The 16,472-nt window shown below is 39.1% G+C and overlaps 1 protein-coding gene across 1 annotated transcript; it reads right to left on the bottom strand.

Annotated features, from left to right (window-relative positions):
- Positions 1-802: 802 nt before the first annotated feature.
- Positions 803-12,733, bottom strand: crabp1a (cellular retinoic acid binding protein 1a). The gene is made up of 4 exons (XM_058766976.1): positions 12,169-12,733; positions 10,303-10,481; positions 3,646-3,759; positions 803-1,093 (listed from the first exon to the last, which is right to left on the bottom strand). Exons 1-4 carry the CDS (start codon positions 12,239-12,241, stop codon positions 1,043-1,045), a joined length of 417 nt encoding a protein of 138 aa, XP_058622959.1. The 5' UTR covers positions 12,242-12,733; the 3' UTR covers positions 803-1,042.
- Positions 12,734-16,472: the final 3,739 nt, after the last annotated feature.

Raw genomic sequence — 16,472 nt, 5'->3', positions numbered from 1 at the left:
TGTTCTTTCTATCTATCTATCTATCTATCTATCTATGGTTCTATCTATCTATATTGATTGTTCTATCATTGTCTGTCATATCTATCTCGTCACATTTCCTGTTTGAAGTGTAGAAAACTCCATAGATCATCACATTATCACTCTAGTTTATTGTACAAGTGCACAAGCTAAAAACTTTAACTATAATTGATAGTCTTTTCATTGTGTTGTATTGGCTGTTAGCGTTGATCATAAGGTGTAGCGTTGTAGTTTTGTTGTTCTGCATCGCCCGCTCTCAGTGTAGCTGGGGTTTGGCATCCCTTTGTCTGGTTTTAGGGTTTAAAACCGCCTCTTTGTCTGTGCACTTGGTTTCCTGATCTGTTTAGGGAAATTCACATAATAGCTCCCCCTGAGCATGACACCCGCTAAATCTGATCACTCATTTCAGCATCACGTCCCTTAAAGGGTGGAACCGTCTGCTGCTTATCTGCGTCTGCCACCCGCCCGAGTCTGACTGCGGGCCAGAGTCTGTGTCTAATGACAGAACAACTGTCTCTCTGCAGAAGACTCATTAGTTCAGCAATGAACCATCTTCTGTTTTTTTTATCACATTAGAGTCTTATGTTGATCTTAACATTATTTGGAGGTTCTTGTTAGGCTCATCAGATCAGTGTTTTGGTTTCTAGCTTCTTTAAAGCTCCAGTACATGATGGTTTTCTAAAGAATCAAAGGTTCTTAGTCAAACTTAAAAAGATTCTTCTATGACATCAGACCTTTTCAATTCTGAATACTTTAAATAGCTCTCCAAAAATATGACAGAGAGTTGATGTTGGATTACATTTTTATTACTGTTTTATGTTTGCAATACACACATCTGTGTCAGAAACGGGCAAAGAGAGAGAAACAAAAAGAATGACAGGAAATGAAATCCCACAATGCACTGCACGGATGCATGTTCACGGCCTGACATGCAATGAAGGGTTCTGGTTTTTCTAGACAGAAGGTTTCTTGGGATGCAGGGCTGTTTGGTTGCGTTTTTTATGGTCGCTGTCTCCACTTCACCTCATTCTCGCATGTAAATCCTCGTGCAAACCACATCGTTGGCCCCAAAGATCTGAGAATGAGAACAAAGACATTTTCTTGAGCTTTTGCAGAGATGATCAGCCGAGCGTCCTGCAGTTAACCTCCATTATGTTGTGAAATAAAGACAATCGGAGCCATCCGTGATCCCTTTTGTGCTTTATTTTGGACTAAACTAAACAAAGCACATTTATCTTATGGAAATGTGTCCTAGATTTGCAGGGAAACGCTACAGACAATCAGTGCTGCATTCTGGGATTGTTGAGCTCTGAATTCACTTAGCAAACCGTGAGAAGTGTCAAGCGGCCTGACTGTCAGATTTAAAGTGAGCAGTTCTGATTTGGGTCAGACCTGCATTTGTTTTGGACAGTACTTCACATTCCTGTGTTCAGCCTGAATAAGCGTCCGACAGTCGCTCTCAGGGGTCGGCCATCAGGAGCGCCTGTCCTGGAACCAATTCTTGATGCTCTTATTTTATTGTTGAGTTTGGATCAAGGCCCACATATGGGTGTTTCTTCAACTATTAGCACTTTCAGCCCTGTGGACCTTTAGATAATAAACTCTTTTCACACTCTCACGAGTTTATTGAACTTGTCTTCCGATAATGTCCAACAGTGGACATCCATCACAGGAGAGTCTTTTTTCCTCACAATGTCACGAACGTTTCACACGTTATGTATTGAGTTTGAAAGCATTATGTGGATTGAATGACATTTTAATCTTTTTTGGAATAAAATGGCCAATTCTAAGCCTTCTTTCATAGCAAGCATTTCATGTATCCTAAACAGAAACAATTTTCTTAAATGAAAGTATGCAAAAAGATTATTCCCCTCTTTGTTCTAAACATACGCTACCATTCAAAAGTTTGTGTTCAGTAAGATTTTTAAAAGACAGAATACAGAAAAAAACTAATACTGTAAAATATTATTACAATTTAAAATGAATGTTTTCTATTTTAATGCATTTTAAAATTTAATTCATTCTTGTGATGGAAAGCTGAATTTTCAGTGTCACATGATCCTTCAGAAATCATTCTAATATGATAATAATGAGAAATATTTTTTGAGCAGCAAATCAGCAATGTCAAAAACAGTTGTGCTGCTTCATACGTTTGTAGAAATCATGATAAATTCTTTTCAGAATTCTTTGAGTGGAAAGTTGAAAAGAACAAAATTTGTAATATTTTTTGTAACATTATAAATGTCTATACTGTCACTTTTGATCATTTTAATGCATCTTTGCTGAAAAAAAATACAATTACTGAACCGATTCTTTTGAACAGTAGTGGATAGTAATTACTATTATACATACTATTATATATATTATATTATATAAAATCTAATCATTTTTAATAATATAATATAATAATTTTGGGATGGGTTTTCATATTTTAAGATTGAAAGTCTGGGACGAGTGCAAAACAATCAAATACTTTTATCAATTTTTACACACATTGTAGTGTAGACTAATTTGTCAAGCTCAACCGTTCAACCCTGTTATCAAAGCTATTGTAAGAATAAAAAGTGTTATATATTTTTATATTTTCAAATATTTTTCAGAAAAAGTTACAAGTTAATGTTACACAAGTTTATTAGATTGATGTTCTTTTAAATAGAGGTTCAAACTTTTATTCCTCAAAAATAACTAAATTACACAAATCAGGGCTAGAGTTTACAGAACTTGCACAAATTTCCCAAATTTTGATAACAGGGTTGCAAACTCCACAGAAATATAAATATATATATTAGTGCTGTCAAACGATTAATCGCGATTAATCGCATCCAAAATAAAAGTTTTTGTTTACATATGTGTGTGTACTGTGTATATTTATTATGTATATATAAATACACACACATACAGAATATATTTTGAAAATATTTACATGTATATACGTTTATACATTTATATTCTTACATTTTATTTTATATATAAATATATTTAATATATAAACATAACACATTTTTCTTAAATATATACATGCATGTGTTTGTGTTTACATATACATAATAAATATACACAGTATACACGCATATGTAAACGAAAACTTTTATTTTAGATGCGATTAATCGCGATTAATCGTTTGACAGCACTAATATATATATGTATTGTATATTATAAATACATAATTTTTTTTTATACATATATAATATGCGAGTTGCGTGAGACATGAGAAAAGCAGCCTGTGAGCTGCTCGTTTCCTCTCAGATCGATTTGTTCCATTAAACATCTCACACCCACCTTCTGTCTCACTCTCTCTCTCTATGTTAAGCTATATGGAAATAAATCCATAGGCTGTTTCCTGTCTGAAGTCATAAAATATGATCACAGTGATCTCTCATATGAACACTGCCATCATGTTCAGCCATATAGGCTGTAAATTCATCCAGCCCCTCCTGTCTGGAGAAGTGAACACCAGACACAACCGTTTCCTTTACAATCTCCAAATAGCAGACAATGCTGTGTGTGTTAACAAAGTGGTTCAGTAAGGATTTAGTCCATTTTCTTAACAACAAAGTTGATACTTAAATGAAACTAAATGAAGTCTTGTAGAAGAAGTCTAAGCGATGATATGTGTTTGTGTCTCACCAGGATCAGTTCGTCTCCACGCAGCTCTCTACTCCAGAATGTAACGGGTCCGTCTTGATCCAGCAGCGTCTGTTTGCAGTAGATTTTATTCTCTGTCTCCCACGTGGCCAAACTCTGCAGACCAAAATTACTTTGTTAGTATATATAAATATGATAACTTATAATATATGCATCCAGTGATGTTTTATATAAATATAAATATACCCTCTAAAAATCAAGATTACTGGGGTAGGTTTTTCAAGAAAATACTATTTCTACTTCAATGCTAGCAATTTTTTGAATAGAATTGTTTCAAAGTAAATACTAAACCAATTTTTTTCAGTGTAGTATATTGTATATAATGTAACTTTTTATTAGTACATATAAAATATATCATATGGTTATATTATAAATAACAGTGTTGTATATAATGTCTCTTTTTATTAATGAATATATAAATATATTCTAAATGATTATTTCATTTATAAATCTAAAACAGTAGAAGTCAATGGTATGTGATAGCTCAGTAAATTTGCTCATTTGGATGTGTGTGGAGGGCCCAGATAAATGAACAGTGTCAGAGAACTGCAGCAAAACAGCACCAGCAATCAGACTCCGTTCATATCCCTCTCTGTGCCTGTCTCTCTCTCTCTCTCTCACGTGCACGCTCTCTCTCTGGCCTCAGGCACTGTCTTTAAACTAATTTATGCAGGTTGATCTAAAATCCCTTTAAAATGAGACAGTGTACAGCGTCCTGACGCACTCATTCGTCTCGCTCAGACTAACAAAACACACTCTGACACACACACATCTTAGTTTACAATCTAAGCTCTGTGCATTAACCAGGACACAGAGTAAAACAATGAAAAATTCCAATGCTTTTTAAAGCAAAACTGAAAAACCCATATTGATGGAGCATTAATCTGAATGGCATTGTTTATGGTGGTTGTGATAACTTCGGGATGCAGTGAGGATGATATTAATGTATCCGAAACTGGAAAAGGGACATATTTTTTGCAATTTAATGTGTATTTAGCTCAACTGGAACAGCATGGCGCTTGCAACACCATGGGTTTGATTGAAATGCACATGATGATCAAATGTACTTTAAATGCACTGTAAGTGGCTTTGGATACAAGCATCTGCCAAATGCATAATGTAAATGTATGTGCAGGCAACTAAATCATAAAACCCTTCCAATAAAGAGTACAATACAAAGCAAGCAAGCATCCCATCATCCCTCTCTCTGTCTCAGTTTAATGTGCTTTATTGGCATGACAAATACCAAGACTGTACATTTGCATTGTCAAAGCATCTGCAGTTTAGACATTGAGAGTCTAAAGTAAAAAAATGAAGAAAAACAAACTAATAATAAAAATCTAGAAGTTGAAATGAAAGAAAATAACAAGAGTCAAGTCTCTATTCTCCCAAAAGCTCCGGGGTCGATTAGCATGGCCACCCATCTTTTCTCTCCGTCTCTCTCACTGACGGTCGTTTAGTCTCAGCCTTCTGCCCTGTGGCAGGTGAGCGGTCTGTCTCTATAGCAACCGGCCTTGAGAACTGCTGGATTATTTTCAGTCCCCTGCTTGCTAACGTCTCTCTCCCCAACGACAACAGGGCAACTGAGGTAAATAAAGGGCTTAAATGTCTTATTTCGTTTAGTGTACGTATTTATGCGCGCAGAAAAAGTTCGCCCGTAAACTCTGCGTTTTACAACAGGTGTGCACGCACAAAAATTTGTTCTTACCTCCATCAGCCTCTCGCTCGTGTTCTTTCTTTTGCGCGCGCAATCTCTCAGAGCACGCGCAGCGAGGTTTTCGAGAAGCTAAGTGGGCTAGCAAATTTTTTTTTTTAAATCGCCTACTAATACATTCTTCTCTGTCATTTTATAGTGTGTGAGTAGTGTCTGCACAATGACAATTCAAATAAGATATTGAGCTGTATTGCATGTCTGAAGGTACTTCTTTTGAATAAGTAATTACTTTGCCACCGTTAAAAAGTACACTGTAAAAAGTGATAAGTTGACTTAACTTAGAAAAATTGAGGAAACCCGTTGCCTTAAAATTTTAAGTAAATGATAATTAAAATAAGTGAATTGTTGAAAAAGTGCACTTATTTAAAATTATTATTTACTTAATAATTTTAAGGCAACGGGTTTCCTCAATTTTTTTAAGTTAAGTCAACTTATCACTTTTTACAGTGTATGTTCTATCCACCTTATTTTTACGTGGCCATTTGTAAATTTTAAAAGCTATTTTAGCAGTACAGAACAGCTGGTTTAACTGCTTGATATTGCAAATTGGTGTGTCTTACTATATTATTTAAATTGTTATCTTAATTATGAACACACTGGTTTGTAGTGCAAACAGTTTTAGCGTTTATTGCACGTTGTTATTCTTCTCGTTATTTCCCAGTAGCGTCTGTAGACGCCCACAGACATTAGCTGAACGTCTGATGCATATGGCACACAAAAGTGGAAACACTTCAGGAGTTTCGAAGTCATCGTCGGATTGGTTGAATTCTACAGGATTTCCGGGAGACGTGTGTGTCGCGTTCTTTAACGTTCTGCCTGGAAACAAAGAGGCCGTGACGCCAAACCCCCTCACGAAAGAAGAAAGCCGTCGTGTTTACAACTGTGACGACGAGCACTTATCAGGATCAACTAAATGCTGGATTTTCTAAAGTATGTGAAATATTTAAAGTTTGCGGCATAGAATCTTTAAAATACGTCTGAGAGTTTTACACATCGGTCTGTTATTGTGGCAACATTTCCACGCCCCGAAACGTGACGCTGAACGAAACGAACTGTGATTGGTTGTTTGACATGTCAAACGGCCTCATGGGCGGGCCTTAGCCAATAAAAGCTGCCATGGATTCCAGACCTTCAGCCGTCTTAGTCTTAACTACGCGAGACTATATAGCGGCTAACTTTTAGAAATACCAGTTAATTAAAAACGCATAAAAAGTAGTAGGTGTGCACCATTGAGTTTAGTGAGACACAGACAAGTGCTAATAAACAATATGTTGCTACTTTTTCTCTTCTGAAGATGCACTGAGCAGCCATATTGGATTCTGAAGTTGTTGCGATTTAATGTGAGCTTATTGCTGAAAAAACTTGCAAACATTTTACAGAAAAATATGTGCATGTGAACAGCTGTAGGGTATGTGACCCATTTTCCAACTCTGTAACTGGGGCCATTGATATAGAATTCAATACAAAAAGCTTGCTGCTTCACACTTGTTGCCAACTCTCACTGAAAATGAGTGACTTCTGGTCACTTTATAGCTAAAAATGTCAACATGAACTTTATAATTATGAAAGCTGTATATTGCAGGTGCGTGGCATACAGCTTTGTTGCTCGTAATGGGTGCGTTGTAGTTTTGGCATGTTACTTCAAGCGTTTGCAGTGCAGATGGGGTGCGAGTCGGACCGGCAGGGATCTGATCTACTGCTCTCTGTAATAATGTGCCCAGCATGAGACAGCACTACCATTTTACACACACACACACTTGTTTTTATGTCATGATGGAGACTTTACATTGACTTCTATTGTTTGACATTTTACTAATTATGTTTTCTATATCCTGGTTTATTACACTCGCAGTTTCCAAAAAGGGGATTTTAAGATATGCCATAAAAGAACCATTTGGCTCTCCAAAGAACCTTTCAGTAAACATTTCTTCAAATAATCTCTTTTTTTTCTTAATCTGAAGGACATTTTAATAATCTAAATAACCTTTTTTCACTATAAATACCTTTTGTGCAATGGAAATAAATTTTAAAGGTTCTTAATGGAACCATCAACGTCAATAAGAACATTTATTTTGTCATTTTCATGGTGGGATTTATCCATGATGGTCCAGCTCTTCCCAATCAGCTAGCTTTTTGGGACATTTTCAGATATTTTGTTCCCAAAAAGACACATGTATAAATAAATACAGAACACACCCTTGATGATGTCTCCGCTCACAAAATGCTTGAGACAGACATCAACGTGACTCTCAGGGGCTGCTAGACTCCCAAATAGTCCCCCTCCCACTGCTGTCTGTTCCAGAACAAAATGAGGTCAAATCTCTGTCTATACACTCGTCCTTTCGCTACGTCTCTGTCTGTCTCACAACAAAGCCATTTCCGTGGAAAATGACTCTCAGAGTTAAAGACATTTACATTTCTTGGGAATCAATAATTCTGATTATTCCACATTGTTTGATCCAATAAGATGTCCTTATTAAGTCCCAGCAAATTAAAAGATTGTAGCTGTTTCTCAATACCTTGTGAGTTGTCCTATAAGACAGCTTTTCAGGAAGTTATACACGCGCCTATAATGTCCAAAGATGTTATCCAAATAGGCTGTGCACTTGATTTTGAGAGATGCTCTTAAATGGATAGTTTACCAAAAATGAAAATTGTGTCATTAATTACTCACCTTCATGTCGTTCCACAACCTGTAAGACCTTCGTTCATCTTCAGAACACAAATGAAGATATTTTTGATGAAATCCGAGAGCTTTCTCGTGAAGAACCTTTAACATCCATGGAACCTTTCCATTCCACAAAAGATTCTCTATAGTGAAAGTTTCCATGGATGTTAAAAGTTCTTCTTGGAACCATCAATGCCGATAAAGAACTTTTATTTTTAAGAGTATAGATTGTCTTCCCACTAGGAAATAAAATGGTTCTTCTATGGCATCGCTGCAAAAACCCCTTCTGAAACCTTTATTTTTAAGAGCGTAGCTGCAACTAGCGACCCTCCTGTCCTTGTCTCATTTTTGAGTTTTCATGTACAAAAACACCCCATAGTTGTTAAAACTCGCTCTCTGCTGAGCTTTGCAGTCTGAAACCTGGTTTAGGTTTCTCACAGTTTGATGACGCCATCATTTAGCTTGGTGAGATGACACTGTTAAGGTCAGTGAAATAAAATCTAAGGGTTTTTATGGACGAAGTTCTAGATTTTATTGTGTAGGATGGCTTTTGTTGAAAGTGAATGGAAGGATCACTAGATCTGCTCGGGTTACAGGGTGAAATTGGACAACAAAAAACGGCACGTCTGCAAAACATGTGAAGACCCGATTATAAGACGATATAGAGAGATTAAGATTCATCTGAAGGGACATTAGAGTAGATGGACAAACTCATGCTGAGGAAATTGATGCTCACATTAGTGGCTAATTTGTCCTGATGGATGCGAGGTCAACTAATATAAATCTACATGAACGTGTCTGTGGGAGTGTCTTCTGAAATCAGAGTCCATGTCTGGGGAAATCAGTAGGAAAAACAGCGGTTTTCATTAACAGCGTTTTGTTACAGGTACCCGCTAAGCTCAAAATTTTTCTCGGAAGTGTGTTTTACACAATAAATTTTCTCAACATGTCATTTAAAAAAAAAAAACATTTAAAGCTATGAACCAAACCAACCAGCTCTGAGATAAATCACAATGTTACAACATTGAATTTTAAGCAAAAAATAATAATAATAATAATAATAATAATAATCGAAAAAGCGAGAAGGGTTTACTCATAAGGGAATAAATGAACTACTTGTCCCACAAAAGACAGCAAATTTTGTAATTGTTTAAAATTTTTTAACATGTTTTCTAATCAGAAAACATCTCTACTTGTCAACTAGCTGTATTTTATAACTAGGCTTCGCTAGCCTTCAAAAATGTCAGTAAATATTTTTTTTAAATGACTAATATATAGATAATTCTCAAATATTTCTGATAGTACATGTATATTATATTATTCAACAGTATTATGTGTGTGTGTGTGTGTAATTAAAACAATGTAAGTAAAAATTAAATTAAAATACAAATTCAAAAATATAATATACAACACTATTTGAAATTATGAATACAGTTGAAGTTAAAGGAATCAATGCACACACACACGCATATATATATATATATATATATATATGAAATATTGTAAATATAAATATATTGGTATTTAATATATATATATATATATATATATATATAGTGCTGTCAAACAATTAATCGCATCCAAAATAAAAGTTTTTGTTTATATAATATATTGTGTGTGTACTGTGTATATTTATTTTGTATAAAGACACAAACATACAGCATGTATTTTGAAAATATTTACATGTAAATATTTATATTCTTATAAATTATATCATATATAAATATATTTAATATATATAAACGTAATATATTTTTCTTAAATATATACATACGTGTGTGTATTTATATATGCATAATAAATATACACAGTATACACAAATTATGTAAACAAAAACCTTTAGTTTGGATGCGATTAATCGTTTGACAGCACTAATATATATATATATATATATATATAATTATTATATACATTTTTTTAAATGACATTTATCAATATATATGACTCATTAAAAATCTATTTTGAAAAAAATGTAAAAAAGAATTCCATTTTCTGGAAAGAAATTTATTTATTTTATTATTATGGGAAGGATAAGAAAATAATGCAAGTTTAACTCAAACTCATGTTCATTCAAATTAAAATGAGCTGCTCCTTGATGTTAATTTTGCTATGGAGCTTTTGTGCAGCATCTCTACTCTTTATCCGTCTGTAATTCTGTCCTGTAGTGATGTTATGGTTTTTAAGAGGCTTTACTGCTCGCTGTGAAGCTCAGCAGGTCAGTGTCTCGTTTCTGATGTCAGCCGTCGCTGTGACTCACCTTACATTTCCTGCCGTCCACCGTCTCCTCATCAAACTCCTCTCCGATGCGAAAGTTGATTTCAGTGGTGCGTACCGAGGTGGAGGTCTTGATGTAGAACTGCTCTCCATCCTGTCGGATCTCCACGTGTGGTTTGGCAGCAGCAGCGCCGGCCACTTTCCGGAGCATAGCATTCACACCTGGGTTATACAGTTTAACATTTATGAAAAGCTGCATTTAAATGCTATTTCTCATGTATTAGTGTGTCTAACACACTGTCTTACATGTACAAAATGTGCTTTCCCATTGTCGGTGAAGTTGTGTGAAATATGCAAATTTTGAAGTTGGAAGGAATGAGAAAAAGCTTTCACAAGCGGAAATACTAAGAAAACCTTCTGCTACCCTGGACTGTTGTTTTAGCCTTGATTCTAATTTAATATAATTCCAGGCTTGCTGTTCTCTTCAATTATAATGTCCTCAGAAGACTTTTTCAATACTCTGCCATGCAAAACTCCGCAAATGCCGAAGGATCCCTCAGGATGAATCTGAGGAATTCTGGGAGTGTTTGAAAAGTTTTTGCTCTGGTTTGGACCGTAGCATGGTTTTTACAGAAAGATGTGAGCGAGTTCATCATTTCTCTCTCATTCTGGGTGTTCCTCCCTTCAACCATCTAAGAGAGATGCAGCATTTGTCGTTTAAAACCATCAACATTTGTCAGAATTTGACATCAGTTTGCAATCAAAAAACACTCTTATGCAGCTCTTTTGCATCATGCAAAATCATAATCTCACAAAATAGTGTAAATCCAATTTGTAACCTGTCCATTAAGAAAAACTCAAAATGAAATAATTTTAATATCTGCATTTGCTCTTATAGGGATAAAATGGAGATCTTTTTCTGAAAAAAAACAAAAAACCTATAGAAATTTTTTCCCATTTTTAAACTTTTATTGTACAGTATGTGAATAATTTTGATATTTGTGACTACATTTTGGGACAGTGTTGTTATTATTACCTAAAACTAAAACACCTTTATTTCTATATAATTAATTATAAACATTTAAACAAAAATTTGAAATGTTGCCTTGGTGACTAACTGAATTAAACAAGTTGAAGTACTAAAATTACAAAAATTTAATAAAAATAAAGCTAAATAGAAATATTTAAATATTTAGAATTTTTTTTACACACACACACACACATATATATATTTAATGATTTAATTTAAAATAATATTTTTTTTTATTATTATTTTCAAAAGCAAATCAGATAAAAATAATAAAAAACTACTAAAATGACAAAAGCTCATAACAGAATTAGTAAAACTTAAATTAAAATTAAAATGAGAACTGAAAAGATAAAAAAAATAACAGCTCATTTAAAATATTAATAAATAAAAAACTAAAACAGAAAATTGTTGCATTGTTTTGAGACAAAGTTGATACCTAAATGAACTAGGCTCAACATTAAATATCTTGAAAAAGAAATCAAATTGTTACCACCATAATGGGTTTGATGCAAGGGAACATACAAATAGATATAAGACAATCCCTAAAATATCTGCCAAATGCATAAATGTCAGATTTGTCACTGTCACACCCAGGCTTTTGCTCCACTCGGATGTTTCTTTCCAAACGGCTCTGCCGTCTTACAGTTAAACAAATTGCTGAAGTGAACGTATCAAACACAAAGCCCTCAGTTAACTTTAACAGCCACATGACCCACTTTAACCACATCGCCCATCGTGATAAATGTGAATAATCAGCCCTCTTGCATTCTACCGTACGATAACATCTTCCCCGAGAGCCGAGTCTAGTCTGCAACATCTCTCGAGATGTTCTAACGTGACCGCCTGGAGCTCAGCTGAACAGATGAAATGAAATATTACCGAGAGCTTTCAGAAGTTCATCGAAATTCTCACTGCTCTTCATTTTCCAGGTGCCGGCGAAGTTGGGAGGCATTTTGAGCTTTGGATTGTCCTGCTCTGTCTCTCTCTCTTCTCCTCTGGTCCCTCGCTACTCTTGTTCTCCTTTTCTACTCTCTTTGTGATCGTCCGTTGCCTTTCTGTCTTATGTTCTCACTCACCCCGTCCCTCCCCTCTCGCCTCAACCGTCTCCTCTCTCTCTCTCTCTCTCTCTCTCTGTCTGTCTCTGTCTCTCTCCCGCCCACTGGCAGTGCTGCTGTCTCACCGTTGAGACTGCTGCATCAAACAACCTGTTCCAGCATCAGCCACAAAACCATCCACTAATGTTTCTTCCTCACCATGTATTGTGGGTGTGTCTGTGGTTTCCATACGGGATGCATCGCCCCATGTATTCCTGCCCTAATGTGTCCGGCCATCCGTGACACACACTCAAGCTGTGATTTTAACTCATGTGTTTGTGCAGAAGCACCTCAGCACAGGTGGTGTGTTTCCAGACTGGAAGTGCAATGCAACTTTCAGATTCGTTTCAATCCGTCTGGATAAAAAAGGGATATTTGTGACCTCACTGCAAAATTCTGGGGGGTTTTGTCTTATTTTCCGGTTTAAATACCTGAAAATTCTTTAAAGAAGATACATTTCCTCAAGAAGCAATTTTGCTTAACATATAAAGACTTGTATCTTTAGTAAGGGTGTATTTTTCTTGATGTTTTGCCAGGTTTATTTACTAAAAAAAAGTATAACATTCTGCCAGTGCACTGAATTTAAAGTTGGCATTAAGTGGAAATTCATCCTATTTCCTTAATGCATATTATTGATTATGTTGTGAGTTCATCCTTGCATGTTTAATTTTTTTATTTTGTAATTTAATTTTTCGTAATTTTTAATCAAATTGTCATAACTGGATATTCCAGTGATTACTCCAGCCAATCAACAAACAATATAAATGTCGTCCCACCCTAAATTGTTTTTATTTTATTTTATTATTATCATCATTATTTACTTTTTTTTTTTTCATAATCTGTTTCACTCAGATGTACATCATAATATGGAAGAAAAGATCTGTCGATACTTCAAAGATTTTTAGGTATTTTACTGGAAAAAGATGAAGTCATTTTTTTGCAATGTTAAAATCTTTGTTTTATTTGAGATATTTAGAAGCAAATTATTATATATATACACACACACACAGAATTACAAAAATATTAGCATATTCAAAAATGTATGAAAGAAATAAAAAAGGGGGAGTGTTTTATTACAGTTTTTTCAACTTCTTACATTTTCAAAACTTTACACTCAAATTCAAGAATTGCACACGCAAAATGCCTCACATCTCGTGCAAAATTAAGCACTGCATTCAAAATATCACAAAACAGCTCAAAAGCAAACATTTGCAAATACCTTTGCCATATTAATTCCTGTTAGATTTTTGTGTGTTACATTGTGAATTGTGTGTTGTGTTTTGCAAAATGTGTTTTATGAAATTGAAAACTGAGTCAAAGGTTCTGGTGTTTGAGTGTCAGGTTTCAGAAATTGTGTGACAAGTAACGATTTTGTTTGTAAGCAGTTGAAAAAAACTGTAATATTACAAACCATATTGTGGCGGGGGTGAGGAATCACACACGACAATGAGACTGTTTTGGGTGCAGGTGTGCACCGTTTGTTGCCAGGGCGACGCTGATGACGGCTCGGGACACGTGTCACACTCCCCCCAAGCGTTGTCCTGGTGTTCCTACACAACGGGGAAGAAGGGGGTGGGTGGGAGTTGAACCCTGACAGACCTGCGAAAGCTGCCCATCCACAGGAGAGTCCGTCTGCGTTGGCGTTGGCTGTTCCCGCTCGATGTTGTACGTCGAAGTGGAAGTCCTGGAGCGCCAGGAACCACCGCGTCACTCGGGCGTTTGTATCTTTAGCCGGGCCATCCACTGGAGGGCGTGGTCTGTGAGGAGGGTGAACTTCCGCCCAGGAGGTAATATCGAGCTCCAGGACTGCCCACTTAACGGCCAACGCTTCTCTCGACCGTGGCGTAGCGACGTTCAGCGGGGTCAGCTTCCGGCTGATGTAGACCACCGGGTGTTCCTCGCCGTCAACTACCTGGGAGAGGACGGCTCCCAACCCGGTGTCGGACGCGTCCGTCTGTAACAGGAAGGGGCAGCTGAAATCTGGGGCCCGTAGGATGGGCTCAGTCGTGAGTGCCTCCTTCACTCGTTTGAACGCTTGGTCCGTCTCCTGGCTCCAAATGATCTTCTCGGGCTGCCCCTTCCGGATCAGGTCTGTCAGGGGAGCAGCTAAGGAGGAGAAGTTAGGGATAAAACAGCGGTAATACCCTGCCAACCCCAAAAGGCTCGTACCTGAGTTTTGGTTGTAGGCACCGGTGCTGAGAGGATAGCCGCCACCTTCTTTTCCTGGGGTCGGACGATACCTCTTCCCACCTGGAAACCCAGGTACTTGGCGTCGTAAAGGGCAAGGTGGCACTTCCGGGGGTTGGCAGTCAGTCCAGCCCGACGAAGTTCCATGAGCACCCTCCGCAACCGTTCGAGGTGTTCCTCCCAGCTCTCCGCATGAATGATGACATCGTCCAGATAGGCCGCCGCGTAGGCCTGGTGGGGCCGTAGTAGGACATCCATTAGGCGTTGGAATGTGGCGGGGCCCGTGTAGGCGAAGGGAGAACCCGGTACTGCCAGTGGCCACTGGGGGTCGAAAAGGCGGTCTTGGGTTTGGCGCTTTCGGTCAGCGGGACCTGCCAGTATCCCTTTGTGAGGTCGAGTGGAGATGAACCGGGCTCTCCAGGCGGTCAATCAACTCCTCACGCGGGCATGGGGTAGCTGTCAAACTCCGATACCTCATTCAAGCGTCGAAAGTCATTGCAGAAGCGGAGGGTGCCATCCGGCTTCGGGACCATAACGACAGGGCTGGACCAAGGGCTCCGGGATGGTTCAATTACCCCTAACTTCAACATCTCCTGTATCTCGTCCTCAATTGCGTGTCGCCGAGCCTCTGGGACACGGTAGGGCCGCTGCCTCACGATGGTCCCCGTCGGGACGCGGATGTCGTGCTGGAGGACGTTGGTCCGCCCGGGCAGTGGTGAGAACACATCAGAGAACTGACTGACCAGATGTTGAAGCTCCGTCTTCTGGGCAGCCGAGAGATGGGGGTTGAGGTCCACAACCACGGGATCCGAGGTGGCAAGGGCCGACAGCTGAGCCCGGTTTCCGACCCATCGTTTCAAGAGGTTAACGTGGTAAAGTTGTTCCTCCCGTCGGCGGCCGGGCTGGCGAACCCGGTCAGTATCTCCGCTGGGATGCCGACTCGGCTACTCAGGAGGAACAGCTCCTGGGCGACGGCCTTGGAGGTGGCCTTACGAAGAGGGATCGCTTCCGGGTACCGGGTGGCATAATCGACAATCACCAGGATGTGTTCGTGGCCTCGGGCGGACTTCGGCAACGGCCCTATCAGGTCCATCCCGATGCGCTCGAAGGGCACCTCGATGATGGGCAGAGGAATCAGCGGGCTGGGGGGAGGAGTCCTCGGAGAGGTCCGTTGGCAGGTCGGACAGGCTTGACAGAACCGTCTCACATCGGCCTCCAGGCCTGGCCAGTGGAAACGGTCCCTGATCCGCTGGGTGGTATTCTGTACTCCGAGGTGGCCGGCCATCGGGTGGGCGTGGGCTAGCTCTATTACAACCTCCGTCTTGGCTTTTGGGACTACTAGTAGTGACTTTTCCTCCCCCCTCCGCTGCGCGACACAGTAAAGCAGGCCATTTTGGATGCGAAAGTGGGGGACCGGGTGCGGCGCTGGCAGGACCTCTTTCCCCTCAATCACTCGCACTTGCGCCCAACAGTGTTTTAGACGGTCATCCCCGTGTTGCTCTTTTGCGAATGACCCCCCTCCCGTTACCTGCTGGAACACATCATAGTACAGGTTAGCATTTTGAGAGGGGGACTCACCGTCTCGGGCGCTGTCAGATGCCAGCAACACGGGGCGACGGCGGAGACTGCGTCTGGGTTTCCTGCGACGGCGGTTCCCGGCAGGGCTGACAGGCTGGCTGGCGGCTAGGGAGCGGTCAAACCCCGGCCAGTCTCTCCCGAGGAGGACTGGGATGGGCAGGTCCTTAATAATCCCCACTTCCACGGGCCAGGTTCCTGGGCCGAGATGTTGACCCGCCGAGCGGGCACCTGCCGCGTGTCCCCATGGGCGCAGGTTACGGATAGGAGGGCCTTGATCTGACCAGCGGGGCAGGACGGCCGGGTGTACAAGGCTTACGGTGCTGC

This window comes from Onychostoma macrolepis, chromosome 25, assembly GCF_012432095.1.
Source record: "Onychostoma macrolepis isolate SWU-2019 chromosome 25, ASM1243209v1, whole genome shotgun sequence".
Taxonomy (NCBI): domain Eukaryota; kingdom Metazoa; phylum Chordata; class Actinopteri; order Cypriniformes; family Cyprinidae; genus Onychostoma; species Onychostoma macrolepis.
The sequence above is the reverse complement of the archived record's forward strand: the minus strand, read 5'-3'. Positions and strand labels throughout refer to the sequence as shown.

What these genes read in the sequence shown, in the direction of transcription:
- crabp1a (XM_058766976.1), bottom strand. Translation starts at nt 12,241, where the DNA reads ATGCCTCCCAACTTCGCCGGCACCTGGAAAATGAAGAGCAGTGAGAAT. An exon ending in TGAACTTCTGAAAGCTCTCG is followed by an intron (nt 10,482 to 12,168) that starts GTAATATTTCAT and finishes TGTATAACCCAG; the next exon opens with GTGTGAATGCTATGCTCCGG. An exon ending in GTGGAGACGAACTGATCCTG is followed by an intron (nt 1,094 to 3,645) that starts GTGAGACACAAA and finishes TCTCATTCTCAG; the next exon opens with ATCTTTGGGGCCAACGATGT.